At 53.5% G+C, this 14,233-nt stretch overlaps 1 protein-coding gene across 2 annotated transcripts in view; it reads left to right on the top strand.

Annotated features, from left to right (window-relative positions):
- The window catches only part of TBC1D10A (TBC1 domain family member 10A), a 35,231-nt gene that overhangs the window by 13,573 nt on the left and 7,425 nt on the right, over positions 1–14,233 (top strand). For both annotated transcript variants that reach the window (XM_072599978.1, XM_072599979.1), the window contains exons 2-3: positions 9,116–9,215; positions 13,906–14,013. In XM_072599978.1, coding sequence (XP_072456079.1) covers positions 9,116–9,215; positions 13,906–14,013 — 208 coding nt within the window. The remainder of the gene's footprint in view (positions 1–9,115; positions 9,216–13,905; positions 14,014–14,233) is intronic.

The raw sequence follows: 14,233 nt of genomic DNA on the forward strand, positions 1-14,233 counted from the left end.
CTAGCTCTGGGTGTGACTAGGCCAAGGAGGTCCCTGGCCCCAGCCTGTGGTCTTCAGCTCAGGAGAGCGGGCAGGATCCTGGCTAGGAGAGGGTCCTCGAGCTTCTCTGAGGAGGAGGGTGAGAGTGAGGTGGGAACAGCTTTGGGAAGCCTGAGTCCTCATCCTGGACTCACCAAACACTTACTGTTTGGCCTGAGACAAGTCCAGGTCCCTCCTCTGTCCCTGGAGCCTGGCCTGGCGCTCCATAGTGGCCAGTGACCTTTGCTCCTCCCACCTCCTTCAGTCTTGTGATTTCAGATCAAACAGCTGCAGCTTTTCCTGCATAAGCACTTTTCCCTTTAACATTTTTTATCGATGCTTTTGCTCCGCCCCCACCCCCATGAGTCAGTTATTACTTCAGGCAGAAAGGTCCCATTGGCCATATCTGAGAATGCCCATTACGCTCCATCGTTGGCCAGGAGGTGCATTCCATCTGCAAGTCTGCACAAACACATTTGGTTACTACTTTGATCCAAACTTTGAAGTCATTTGGCGATTTTCCTTTATGTTGTTGTGGTCATGATGGGCATTGCCCTCCTGGTTCTGCTTCTTTCACCCTATATCAGTCAAAGGAAGTCTGATCCATTTCTCTTGATTTCTTACTGAGCACTCCCCTTCTCCTGGCCTCACACCCCATAGTTCATTCAGCTGCTTCTCCTCTCCTCCCCGTTCTTCCCTACCTCCAGAGATGCCATTGACAGTCTTCACAGGTATTTACTGCCCCGCCCCCCCTCCCCACCGCCGTGGTTTGAAGAAAGTCTTGGCCCCAGGACTTTGAGAATCCTCAATTTGATTGGTGTGTGCACGTAGCTTTCACCAGTTCTGTGGATTATGATGGCCCAGACCCCCCATTTCCTTCTGGTGGTGAATCCCTTGGCACTTAGCCAGCTTGGTCCTTGGATAGCAGCCAGACATTGGACTGTCTCAATGTTGCCACACCCACACCTGGCAGGATTCAGCCTGCCAGGGCTTGTGCAGGACTGGCTCAGCCTTTGGGAACCCATCTTCACCTCCCTGTGACAAATAGGCATTGGAGGAGACTGGAAGAGCCCACAACGATGTCTTCTGTTTATGTGGTGAATGTGCAAATGAACGAAGGGGCTAAGATTATAAGAAAGGTGAGAAACGGAAGTAGTGCAGATACTATCCTCCCCTTTTCACCGTTGAGGAACAGCTGTGAGCTGTTAAGTCCTCTGCTCACAGTCCACCGATAATAAATGCCTGAGGCCAGGTCACCTGACTCCAAGTCTAGGGTTCTACTCCCTTCCACTGCCTACCAAGGCCTAGGAGATTCCCATCCTTTCTCCTTTGTCCCTTCTCCACACCCTTTGGGCAAGGCTTCACTGGTTGCTGCAGGGCCTAGGGTGTCCAGAGAATGTGTGGAATATGCTGATTTTTCTTGGGTTGTTTGGTCTATATGCATGCCCTCCAATACCAGAGCCAGGAGGGTGCTCCTGAAATCACGTTTCATCCCTCTGAGTGTGGAACACCAGGGGGCTGCAGGCTTGTGATGGGCTTTGGGCCCAGCCTCCACATAGGCCGATGTGGATTTTCACCTCCTAACCCACCCACTTGATGGGAGGTCCTCTTCCTTTTCCTTCTGTGTGAGGAGTAGAGGGCACAGCGGTGTCTCTACCACCTTCTCTAGTTTGATTTGAGGTCCTTTGGGGGGGTCAAGAGCGTTAGTGTCAGACACACCTTTAAAGGCTGTCTAGTGCAGGGGTCACCTAGGAACCAAGACCTGAGGGCCAGATATGCCCACTGGCTGGCTTTTGTTCAGGACTGCTGGCTAAGAATGAGCTTTACGTTTTAAAATACAGTAAAACCTTCTTTAAAACTAGAAAAACCATTCTTAATTCACAATCCATATGGAAGCAGCCGTTCCTGGTCTAGTCCAACTCTTATTTTCAAGAAGATGAAATAGAAACCTTGAGAGGGAAAGCACTCGAACCCAGGTCTTTAGTTCCTCTGTCCAGGCTCTCTGTCCCCTATGACGCTGGTGACCTTTGGACCTGTTTTTAGTAGCTTCACCTGGCTGTACCTAGTAGTTCCCCTCCAGCATTTTCATGAAAATCCTTTGTTTGTTAGGGGAAGGAAGTGGTTACCAGGCAGCCTTCTGCTGAAGGGCTTTGGGCCGAGGCTAGCTGGCTGCTTGTCAGAGAGCCTGTGGAGGGACGGAGTTGAGAGTCTGGCTTGAGTCAGCCCTCTATGGGCCAGTCCGGTGCTGGGGAGTCTTTGATTTTGGCCTCAGAAGGGCTGATTCAGGTGCTGTTTGTGTCAGTGTGGATGGGAGAGTAAGTTCTGTTCACTCCCAGGGACCTTTTCCTGCTTCCTGGTAGTTGTGCTCGGGTGGATTCCTCTATGTTTGACTCCCTCTAAAGAGAGGATGGGCCGGACCTGCCTCCTAGGCCTCTCTGAGTCAGCCTGTTTTCAGAGGACTCCACCCTCTTCTTGGCCTTTGAAAGCAAAGCAGAAACGAGACCAGGGATTGCCGAGCCTCTAGAAAGACACGTATTACTTCCTGGGGCCTTCTCCCCTCTTCTCAACCTAGAGAAGGTGCTTCTGGTTTGCAGTCCTGACACGGGTTCTTGGGTTGGGGTGTAGAACATGCAGGAGGTGGTGTTTGTCGTTCGTTCCTATCATGACCACAGTTGCATAAAGAAGAATCACTGTAAGAAAAGAAAGTTTTCCCTTCCCTTCCTCCTTGAAATAATGGTAACTCGCATTTATATAGTGCCTTAAAGATTGCAAAGCATTTACAAATAATCTTGATAGATGAGAAAACTCAGGCAGATGTGAAGTGACTTGCCCAGGGTCACCTAGCTAAGGCTAGATTTGAGCTCAGGTCTTCTTGACTCTATGTCTTGCACTGTATTTGTGGCCCTGGGATAGCTAAGCAGAAAAATACATACCACAAACACTGATTAAGGGCCCATGTCAGTGCTAGGGAGTCTAGCACAGGAAGGGACACATCACTGGAGTACTGAGCTCCAGAGTTTTGTAATCTAATTGGGAGGATAGGATGGGGAAACAACTGGCCTGAAAGGGAGAGGGAGAAGAGGACAGTGTTTGATGCTGTTTGTGGAGTCTGAGGGTGGGGCTTCATGGAGGAGGTGGCCCAGTGGGATTAACTCTAGGACTATGGGAAGGAGTGGGGTGGAGGAGAATGGGGAGAGGAGCAGGTAAAAGGGAATGGTAGGAGGGTCAGTTAGAGCCCAGTTGTGGATGACCCCGAAAGCCAGGATTGAGTTTATATTTTCTCTGGTGGACAGTATACTTCAGAGTTGTGAGTGTGGGGAGTGGTAGAGGCTGTATTAGAGAGGGGTAGACTAGAAGCAAGAACACTGGTGTGGCTATTATAATAGTAGAGGCCTTCCACAAGAGCTTGCAGTGGGGTTGGGGAAGGAATGGATGGCAGCTGATTTAGTGGATAAGCGTCCCTAGACCATCAGGAACCCTACGAGCCTCTGCTGGAAGACTCTGGTCCAAAGGGCCAGGCTATCTCTGCATCTGTAATAAGAATGGACCTTTGTAAAAATGTTGGCTAGTGACTACTGACCGCAGCAGGCTATTCTGATGGAAAGTCTTGGCCTAGGACTTGGGGGAGCTGCTGCTGCCTAGCTGGGAAGCCTTGGATGGGTCCCTAACTCTTAGGAAATGAGGGAAGTGTGCCTGAGTTATTTACTTAAGTAGGCCTACATGTGAATGAGGAGGAGACGGGAATCCAATATTATTTGTGGGACAGTGAGGAGGCCTTGAGTGCCAGGCATTGGGTGAGGTTAGCCCAGGGAAGGCTTGGTTGCACACACAGGGTACAGGGTATGATCTCTGGTGCTGGGCAGGTACCTTGGGGTGGAGGCAGCAGCAAGAACCTGGCAGCAGGTTCCATTTGATTTGCCAAGCTGGGGTCTGAAGCTGGTTTTTAGGGGAAGGCCTCCCCAACTCTGCCTTGTAGTCTTTATCTTCAGGGAAAGCAAGCTTGGAACACATCCTTTAGTCTAAAAGCCAGAAGGGCTGGAGATCCCCTTATCTCTGGGTCCTTCTTGCTCAGCTAGAGGCTTGCAGCAGTGGGGTCAATGACCAGTCACTTGTAGTGACCCCGCCTGCCTTGGGCTGGGTGTGACCAGTGAGCTTTGGCCTTCTGGGGGAGGAAAGAGCTTGTGCCCAGTCAGCCAGGATCTTGTCCCCTCTGGGCAAAGGCCAGTCCCCAGCTCAGCATCCATCAACTCCACTCTGCTTTGCTTTCCTCGGGCACCAGAGCTGTGCCCATCCATGACTAAATTGTTGGACCTCTCCCTTATCCACGAGGATTTCTTAACTCTCAAAGGGGAGCCTGGCAGGTTATGAGAGATGCCTACAGGGCCTGCAGAGGCTGGGGAATGAGGGTGGAATCACCTCTGGAAAGGCCCCCCACCTGCCCCCAGCACAAATCCAGTAGGTGAAAATTGAATCCATTAAGCATGTGTGGAGTACCTGGGGTGCCCTGGGTGCTGAGCTAAGTGTGGTAGGGATACAAAGGAGGTAGATGGCTGGAGGCCTCCCTGGGCTGAAGACCTTGGGCCAGTCTTCTGTAAAACAGGAGGCCAGGTGAGGTTCAGAGAGAAGGAGAGGTTATTAGCACATAGGCCCTATCGGCTGTACTGGGGAGCTTGCAGTCTTTGGGGGAATCAGAGTCACAGGAATTAGAGGTAGAGGGCAATAAGTTACACACGTGTGAGCACAGGCAGGGCAGGGGCACACACACAGGCACACCCACCACAGGAAGCCAGGAACAGTGCCAGAGTCCAAGCATTGAGCTGTGCAGAGCCGCCCATCTCTGCTTTGGGGGATTTGGGGAGCTGGAGACACAGTGGCCTAGTCATACATGAAGTCAGAGAGTCAGAAATGAACACGTATGTGTGCTGCACATGGAGGAGATGGGCTTTGCTGGAGTTGGGGATTTGTGACACATCTGATTTACTAGAGAAGAAAAAGAATAAATTTGGGGTGATCAGTGATCTTAGTGCCTGGAAGAGACCAGTTTTCTAGTTTATTCCTTCATCTTACAGACAGGGAAAACTGAGGCCCAAAGAAGGTGAGAGAGTTGACCAAGGCTACAGAGCTTGACTTCAATTAGGCAAATATTCACGACCCAGCCACCAGGGTCTGAACTTGTGCTTTGTTCCTGGGGCCTACTCATTCATGCTGGCCTCCCTGGAAGGGGGGAAGGGAAGAAAAGTGCCACGTAGGTGTGTCCACTGCCCAAGAGCCATTTAGCGGTGTTTCGGGGGGCACGTGGGGAAGTGGGGCCCTGGAGAGCCAACCCTGGCATTCACCACAGAGGGGGTGGGGCCCTGGAGAGCCAGCCCTGGCAGCCACCACAGGGGGAGTGGGGCAGGATGGCCATGCCCCAGGCAGGGGACTCCAACTAGGATTTCATGTGTGGAATGCCCCAAAAAGGCCCCTTTGCCTGAAGATTGGAAAGGGAGGGAGTCAGATGGGGAGCGCTTTAAATATCAGCCTGAGGAATCAGTTATTTAGCCTCCAAGGGGCTAGAGGGGATCACTGAAGGTGCTGAGAAAGGGGAGTGGGCAGCTGTAGGGTGGAGGCACTGGGACAACGCGCCTGGCAGCCAGAGCCCTTTCCTTGGGCTTGGACACACTGACGAGGTAGAGCGGCTTTTCGAGACCAGTTTTGTTGAAAGCAATTTGATTTGTACTTTTTCCACCTGAGAACACACGTGTCACATAAAGCAAGATCCTCATGGTCCTTTTCCCAGTGATGGAACAAGAGGGGCTTTTTTCTCCTTTGTGGTGTATTCTGACCTCCTTGTTGCTCTTTGGGGAGTGAAGAAGGTGGCAGGAAGGCTTAGAGCTGCCCCCACGGGCACGCTCTCTGGGTCTGGCTCTAGGGAGGTTGGGCTGACCAGGGCTCTGCCTTAGCTGCCTTCATCTCCTCCTCAGCCTTTCTGGGCCAGGAAGGAGTGAGAACACTTTCCCTCTTAAACTCACAAATCCAGTAGGGTTAAAAATAAAACTTTACTGGATAATTAAACAAAGCATCACATCAGTGAAAGTAAGTACAAAGCTCAGCTGGTCAGGTTTGCCAAGTTGTAGCTGGTGCTGTTGCCCATCAGAACCAGGTGGGGGAGGTGGCAATGAAGCCTGGCTACCCTCCAGGCTGGCTCAGGGCTGCTGTGGGAGGGAGCCCTTGCTGGTCAAGCATGACGTGCAGCTGGCAGGCCTCTCTTCCTGCCTTCCTGGAGGAGGCCACGATGGCCCACTCTCTTTCTGCCCAGTGAGGAACGTGCTCCCACAGCCCCCCTTCCTGTGTAAGGGTGCATGGCATAGTATAGGGAAGCTGTGGGGTTGGCCCAGGCTGGCCCAGCCCCATTCATGCAGGGCCTTGGGCAGCTCTGGTGATGAAGGGATGTCCCGAATCATGTTACTGGCTTCCTCTTAGGCACCAAGCCCCATCCCTGACACCTCTGCCAGCCTGTGCACGATTCATGTTCAGCCTGTTTACTCTTGGACTTTCAGGAGCATTTCAGTGTTCGGGACTTCTCTCCTGTTCTGACAGTCAGGTCTTGGGTGACCCTGGCTCAGTTACTTCACCTGTAAAATGAACTAATACCATCCCTACCTGCGTTACAGGATTATTGTGACGAAAGCTGACAGGGCTTTGTACCTGGTCATGGGAGCGATCATACTGATTGCCCTTGAAGTCTGAGCCTTATCTCCGTGTGGGGTCATATTACCTGGACACGCCATTCCTCAGCTTTGCTGAAGAACAAAGGGTGTGCTCCTATGAATGGGGAAATATGGTTACAGGGTCTTTGCTGCTCCATCAGCACCAGTGCCCTTATCCTCAGGCGAGGAGTGCCATTGTTGAATGCTTCTGGCCTGTTAGCAGGTCGTAAGATTGGCTGTGACCCAGCAGGCTGACCTTTCAAAGCTTTTCAGAGATGACTTGCCAAAGGCCCCATGAGTATTTTTCTAGTATGTGAGGTGAATACAGACAGTGTGATTACAAGTGACTGGGAGGATCTTCCCACACCCAGGACCAGCCCCATGTGCCATCTGTATTTAGCTTGTTTGAGAGAGGTCGCCTACCCCATGGAGTGACTGTTGGAAAGCAGCTCAGTTGCGCCTACTCTTACTGGGTCTGTGTTCTAAGCTGCCTTAGAGTATTCCTTCCTTTCCCCAGATTCAAGCTAGGGGAGAAAGTTCAGAGGGCATCCCCTCCCCACTTGGCATCCATGTCCCTGGGTGCTGGGCTTTGCTTTTTCAGCTACTAAAGGTTGTAACGGCAGGTTTTCAGCACAGAGAAAGTGAGCCGGTGCCAAGTTCTCAGACACATCCTGTTGTAAGCATTGAGGAGCCACTAGAGCTTAGTGTCCTCTGTCCCTGGAGGCTGATGGGCCTTTTGTCTCTGCAGAGACAGTTGGTGGAGTCCACCCAGCCCCTTTGTTGTGCAGATGAGAATGCCTCACCAGTGTGTCACATTGGCAGCTGAGCCTGGGTATTGGACCCAAACTTTCCACTCTAGCACCATGCCACCTCCAGGTTCCTAAATTCTAGGGGTTGGACCCAGTGTCTGGAGAAAGGAGGAAGGAAACTGACCTCATAAATCCCAATCCATGATAAGCATGGTCAGAGACATGGCCTGATCATGTGGCCAGACCAGCTGATGGGCTGTGTGTGTCAGTGGCTGCCTCCCCCAGTGCCTGCTGGTAGGCCACACTGAGCCTCTTGGGCTGGGCACTGGCCACACGTAGGGCCAGCACTTTAGTGAGGTCATTTGGGAGGAAACTTGGCATCCTCCCCCCCCACCCTTGACGTTCTTTGGTAATGGATTGTTTGACTGTAAACAAAGATGGCGTCTGTCCACTGTCCCTTTCTATTCCATGGTCCTTAATTCCATAAGGCTGTTATGACATTTCATACTTGCTCATGTGGGATTCTCCAAAGCCAAATGAGGTCAAAGAAAGAACATCTGCTTGGGAAGAATGTCTTGGGGGTAGGTCAACAACAGCTGCCGGCATCTAGACGGGGTGATGCAGTTGGATAGTCTGAACCCCCAAAAGGGAGAGACTGAGAAGTGATGGTGATAGTGAGGCCCTTCAGGGGACCGTGAGGGGAGGGATGAGAAGTGTGAGGCATGGTGGTGGGAAGGAGGCCAGAGACATGGCAGTGTGACAGACATACCTCAGTTTTCTCTGGCTGGAGTTAGCACTTCGGGCTCCTTGTGGGGGTTGCTGTTCACTGATCTTCCCTCCTTCCTGATTTGGAAGGCCAGTGGAGCTCAGCAGATTCATGCTTCCTTCCTTACCTGGGGAGGTGGGGGAAGCTTGCAGGCCCTCTGCCTTCCTGATCATGGTCACTCTTGGCGCCGATGGGCATGCTCAAATCTTCCAGGCTTGCCTTCCCATCCAGATCTCATTACCTGCTTCTGCCTTCCTACACAAGCTCCAAGTGTCTGAATTCTTTCAGTTTGTTCTGTGACATTTGTATGGCCACTGTTTGTTTAGTAATTCCTTGATCGACGGACGTCCACTTTTCCCCAGTTCTTTGCTACTCCCCAAATACTTTCGTAAGTCCAGACCTTTCCTTGGGGGTCTGTGCCTGGTCCTGGCATTGCCAGGTCAAGGGGCAGGTGCGGTTTGTGCCTTGATTCTTCCAGGCATCAATCACTGTGACTTGGATCATAGCTTTAGAACTAGCAGAGGCTTTTGAGGGCATATCATCCACCCCCTCAATTTGAAGATGAGGAAGTTGAGGTCAGCAGAGAGCAAGGGACTTGCCCAGGGTCACACAGGGAGGTGAAGGACCAGCCAACCTTCTGAGTCATGAGAGCCGATACTTGAATGTGTGTTTCTTTGAGTTTCTTCTTGGTTTTTTCTCTGGAAGGAGCTGGGCCAGAGTGTTTTACTGCTTTTTGGAGACTGGTGCCCGGAAAGGATGATTTGGTGGTTAGAAGGGGAGCAGGGGGAGATGAGTGCCTGGGAGCAGGGCCCTGCTGGGTGGCCTGGGCCTAGGGCTGTGGTCTCACTCTGCCGTGATCTGGCTCTGACTCGGTCTGCTTTTTGTTCCCATAGATTAGAGGAAGTACCCCTGGAAGTGCTGAGGCAGCGGGAGTCCAAGTGGCTGGACATGCTCAACAGCTGGGACAAGTGGATGGCCAAGAAGCACAAGAAGGTCAGTGAGCCAGGGGCATCCTCTCCAGCTGGCTGATGTCAGCACGTAGTTATTAGGGTCCTGCTGTGGGCCAGGCCCTGACTAAGCCCTCTGGGTGCTCCCAGTCTAATGCTGCTCCTGTGGACAATGAGGGAATCATAGATGGTGGAGGAGGAAAGGTGCCAGCTGAGGGAAACCAGGAGGCCGAGCAAGCAGAACACATGCTCTAAGTGGGGGGAGGTGGAAGGCAGACTATTGTGCCAGGAAGAACCAATACATCAGGGAGGCTGATGAGGGGTAAGGGGCCTGGGCTGATCTGGCATCCAGGGATCTGGGTTGATCCAGCCTCCGCCTAGATCCAAAGTTTGCTGACAAGGCCTTTCAGGAGCAGGACTGGTGGGGCCTTCTCCTGGCTGGATCCAGGGGCCAGGGCACCCATGTCTGAGGCTGGCCGCTGCTAACCTGAGGCCTGCTCTGGAGTTTGGGGCTCCTTGAGAACCTTTGTCCCCTTTGATCACATAGCTTACATTGGTGTCTGCTTCATCTAGTCTCTTCTTTGCCATCCCCTGTGGGACCCTCCCCAAAGTGGGGGTTTTAAGCCTTTTCAGACCAGGCCAATATCCTTTCTGGGTGCCGCTTTCATCCTGGCTCCCTGCTGCCATCTGCATTGATCACCCTTTGCCCCACGTCTGTGCCCTCACACCTCTTCCTTCAGTGAGGTCCTAGAGCCTCCCAGCCCCTAAGCAGGGAGATCCAAAGCTTGGGAGGGGGCCCTGGATCTTGGGTTGGGGCAGAGGGCCTGGGTGACCTTGGGCAAATTACTTTCCCTCTTTAGAGTGCAATTTCTTTGTGTGTTTGGAGGGCTTGCTCTCTCCTGGAGGGCTTCTTTTCTAAGGTGTCTCTGAGCTCTTTGGGGAGGCCTGCTGGGGGCTTGTGGAGCTGGCTCTCTACTTTAGCTCCCAGTACTGGCCTGTGTCTCCCCAGGACCTCTGCAGCCTCTCTTTCTCTCTTCGTTCTCAGACCACCTTACTCCCTAGCTATGTCCCAGCTTGGGCTGGGCCTCTGCTTTATCCCATTGAGGTGTGGTTGGTGGAGGCTGGAGGCTGAGGAGCCCTGGCCTCTGAGGTCCTTTCTCTCCTCCCTCCCCTCAGCCTTGGGCATGTCATTTCCTCATTCTGGACCTCAGTTTCCTCCTCTGTATAATGAAGGACCAAGGCCACTGGGCCTTGGAGGCCCTCGAGCCCTTGTGTCCTCAGCACTTAGGAGCCTTGGTCCTTCTAGGCCACGTGGGTGCAAGATCTTCTTTTGGCCCTTCTGCCCCCCATAGTTCCTACTGCTTCCTCTCCTTTCCCTCCTCAGTGGCAGGGCTGCCTGGGGATGGGATGGGGGAAGTAGGGAGTGGTCCAGCCAAGCCTGGAAGCCCCAGCCTAGCTCATTCCTGGCCTCCTCCCCTGCCACATCCCACCTCTGTCCTGAGAGGGTGGTGCCCAGGACCTGTTCCTATCAGGAATCCCAGCTCAGCCAGAGTTCACAAGGTCTCTCCTGAGACAGGCGTGGCATAAATTCCCCCATGTCCAGATATTGTCTTCCCCCAGACCTCTGGACAGCGGCTGGGTCTTGTGCCCTGACCTTGATCCCTTTCCCAGCACTCAGCAGGCCGGTCCGGCAGATGTGGAGCTTATAGCTTCCCCCCAGCACTGGGAGGCTTTGGTCAGGATCCCTCACTAAGCATCCCAATGAGGGCTTTTCCCAAAGCTTTCCAGTGATCCTAGTAGTGACTCTGGGAAGGAGATAGAAGGAGGGCAGCCTTTGATTTCTCTTTTGTGACAGAGGTAGAGACTTGTTGGAGGCATCCTCCGTCTGCCTCAATGCCAGCCAGCCAGACGCGACCCTCTGGGCTCTGTTCTGTGTGATGAGCCAGGCATTCTCTGGGCAGTTTGGCCTTTTGATCCGTGATCACTTTCCTTTACCCCATAGGCCCCTGGTCAGTCAAGGCCAGAGGCCTAGTCCTGGGCTGCCTCTGGGTCAGGCCCAAGGAGCACCCTGAACGGGAGGGCCATTCCATGGGTGCTCCTGGCTGGGCCTGGTGTGATTTTCTTCTTTCTCCTCGTGATTCCTCTTGGCTTCCCAGCTCCCTCTCTGTGGAGTGAGAAGCAGTCACAGTCTCCTCTTTGTCCCATCCAGCCCCTACGCTTCGGCTGCTCATGTTCACTGCCCCCCTCCCCTGCCCAGCTTGTGTCTGTGTCTCTCTCTTTCCCTCAGTCCCTGATCCTGCTTCTCCCTGACTCACAGGCTTTCCCTAAATATGTCCTCCAAATATCCAGTGCTTTCCTTCCTTGCCCCATCTTAGGGTACCTCCATCCTGGCCTTTTAAAAGAAGAGGGGAGGCCCTGGTCCTGGGGTCCTCAAGAGTCTCTCCTGGCTTTGAGGGATGGCGGAGCTCTGGGGGCTGGCTCCCTCTGGCTTTGGGAGGTGGGAGCCCATGAGGCCACCATGGGGCCGTGCTTGCGGCTTCCCACTTCCCTCCTGGGTCTGGGGCTCTTTCCCTGGAAAATAAGCAGATTTGACGTGGTAACTTCCGAAGCAGTCCCTGCTGGCTCTAACATCCTGATAACATGATTGGAAGTTTCCTGGCCCTGGTCCTGTGGAACCCACTCCACGATGGACACACCTAGCTGTGCCCTCCCCTCTGTACCCCATTTCATCCCCCTTGTCTCCATGATTCTCCCAGTCATACAGCTAATGTTTGGAGGAAGAAGATTTGGGGGAAGGATTGTCGGAGTCTCAGCTCCTATGGACAGCTAGGGGATGGGGAGAGCATTTGAGATCCGAGATCTAGACCTGGGGCATCTAGGTTATGCAGTAAATAGAGCACTGGCCCTGAGGTCAGGAGGATCTGAGTTCAAATGCGGCCTCAGACACTTGACACTTATTAGCTGTGTGACCCAGGGCAAGTTCTTTAACCTCAACTGCCTTGCAAAACAAAACAACAAAACCCACCCAGAGATGTAGACCCCTGAAGATACCTCGGATCAGCTAAGCCGGTCCTGTGCTGCTCTCAGGACCTGAGATGGGAAAAACTGGGTATTTCCAGCCTGTCCCTGGGGCCTCTGTGACTCTTTCCCAGTGGCCTCTGTGGCTCTTTCCCAGCTTCTGAGCCTTGGCCTGTGCTGGCCAAACAGTGCCTCTGATCAGTGCCAGAAGAAGGTTTGGATGGTACCCTGGACCCTGATAAGCTGTCTCCGTGCTCCCCTGGGCTCCGGGTCTGATTGGACCTGAGGAGGTGAGCCACTGGCCCCTGAACCTTCTGCCTGATCTTCCTGGACAATAGTTTGCCAGGATCTTCCAAAGCTCCAACGGTTCTGTCCCTGGCAGTATATCTCAGTGCCAGTGCCAGAGACCTGACCTGGGTTATAAATGTTTGTCTCCTGGGGCTCAAGTGGCTGAGGAGAACCCAGGGATGGGCAGTGTTTGTAGGGGAAACCCAGGCTCCTGGACAGGCAGGGAAACAGGCTGTTTTGCCAAACTGGGCCCAGGGAAACCAGGCTGGTTACCTCGGGACTGAGGGGGAGTAGGGCATGCCCAGGACATGGGCCATAGGCCATAGGCTTGCTTAGAGCTACCAGCATTGGGGCTCCTGCCTTCCTGGGAGCCTGGCCTGCTGCTAAGACACCCCTCCACGACCTGGGAAAGGCCTTGGTAATTTCCTTCTTCCTGGTTTTCTTACTGCTGATGACTGGCCAGGGAATCCCCACTTTGAAGCTGCTGTCGGCATTGTCCCCCTCTCCCTATATGTTTCCCTCCCCTTGGAGTAGGGCCCTCAGCAGAATGCGCTCCTGGGAGCTCCCACCCTGAGACTGGCTTTGGGAAGCAGGGCAGAGAATAGGCAGAGACATGGCTTTGTGCTTGGGACCATGACAGCATCATTCTCAGCGTAGTGTGACCTTCAGCAAACAGCTTGCCCATTCTGGCCTCACATTCCTTCCCTGGAAAGAATTCTTGCCTTTCCTGCCTCCTGGGTTCTTGGGAGGAAAGTCTTGGGTACACTTGAAAGCCTTGTATCAGGGTGAGAGACTGTTGTCTCCAGAGAGACTCTGGAGAGACTGTATGGCTAACAAGATGGCCTGGGCTTAGTACAGGAGGGGAGGTCTAAGGATGCCTGAACTGGTCCAGGCTGGAGGAGAGAGGGTCAAAACTCTGGAACCAGGCCTGGGAATAGTTCCTATGCTGGGCTTTTAGCCTGGGCTAGATTAGGGAGACCCAGAGGAAGGAAGGGAGAAGAGAAAGGAGAAAAAAGGAAGGGAGAGGAAGAAGGAAAACAGAGAAAGGGAGAAAGGAAGGGAGGAGCCAGATGGATGTGGGGGAAGATAACCCACCAAAGGGGCTGATGTCTGCACCAAGCCACTGGGTCTGATGTGGAGAGAGAGACTGAATGACCTCCCCCAAGGTCATCCGGGTGGCATTGGGATGGCCTAGACAGGGCTGGGAATTCCATGGAACTGTTCCGCCTTATAGTTGGAGATGCTTTTTACTTTAAAAAGGTGTTAAGTGGTTCCAGCTGGATTTTCAGGCACATGGACCAGAGAAGCCAGGCTTGGGCAGTCTTGGTGGCAGTGACCCCTAAAGGCAGGTGCAGTGTGCCCAGAGCTGCCTTATGCCCCCCTCCCTCGTCTCTCTCTCGGTCTTTAGCAGTGGCTCTCTCTTTCCCCAGATTCGTCTGCGGTGCCAGAAGGGGATCCCGCCATCTTTGCGGGGCCGGGCCTGGCAGTACCTGTCAGGAGGCAAGGTGAAGCTCCAGCAGAATCCTGGCAAGTTTGATGTAAGGAGCACCCCTTCCACCCCTACCCCTTCTTGTGTCCAGATCTGGCCAAGCAGCCTTGGAGGCCCAGGCTTAGTCATTGGGATTGTGTCTTAGCCAGGTGAAGAGGACGCATGGGCTGCTGAGTGAGAGAGGGGGACAAAGGGCTGGTCAGACCAGAGTTCTGCAGGGGCTGGGGAGGGCAACTCAGGTGACTCCAGGGCCCTGCAGCCAGCAAGGC

This window comes from Notamacropus eugenii, chromosome 4, assembly GCF_028372415.1.
Source record: "Notamacropus eugenii isolate mMacEug1 chromosome 4, mMacEug1.pri_v2, whole genome shotgun sequence".
In the NCBI taxonomy this organism is placed as follows: Eukaryota; Metazoa; Chordata; class Mammalia; order Diprotodontia; family Macropodidae; genus Notamacropus; species Notamacropus eugenii.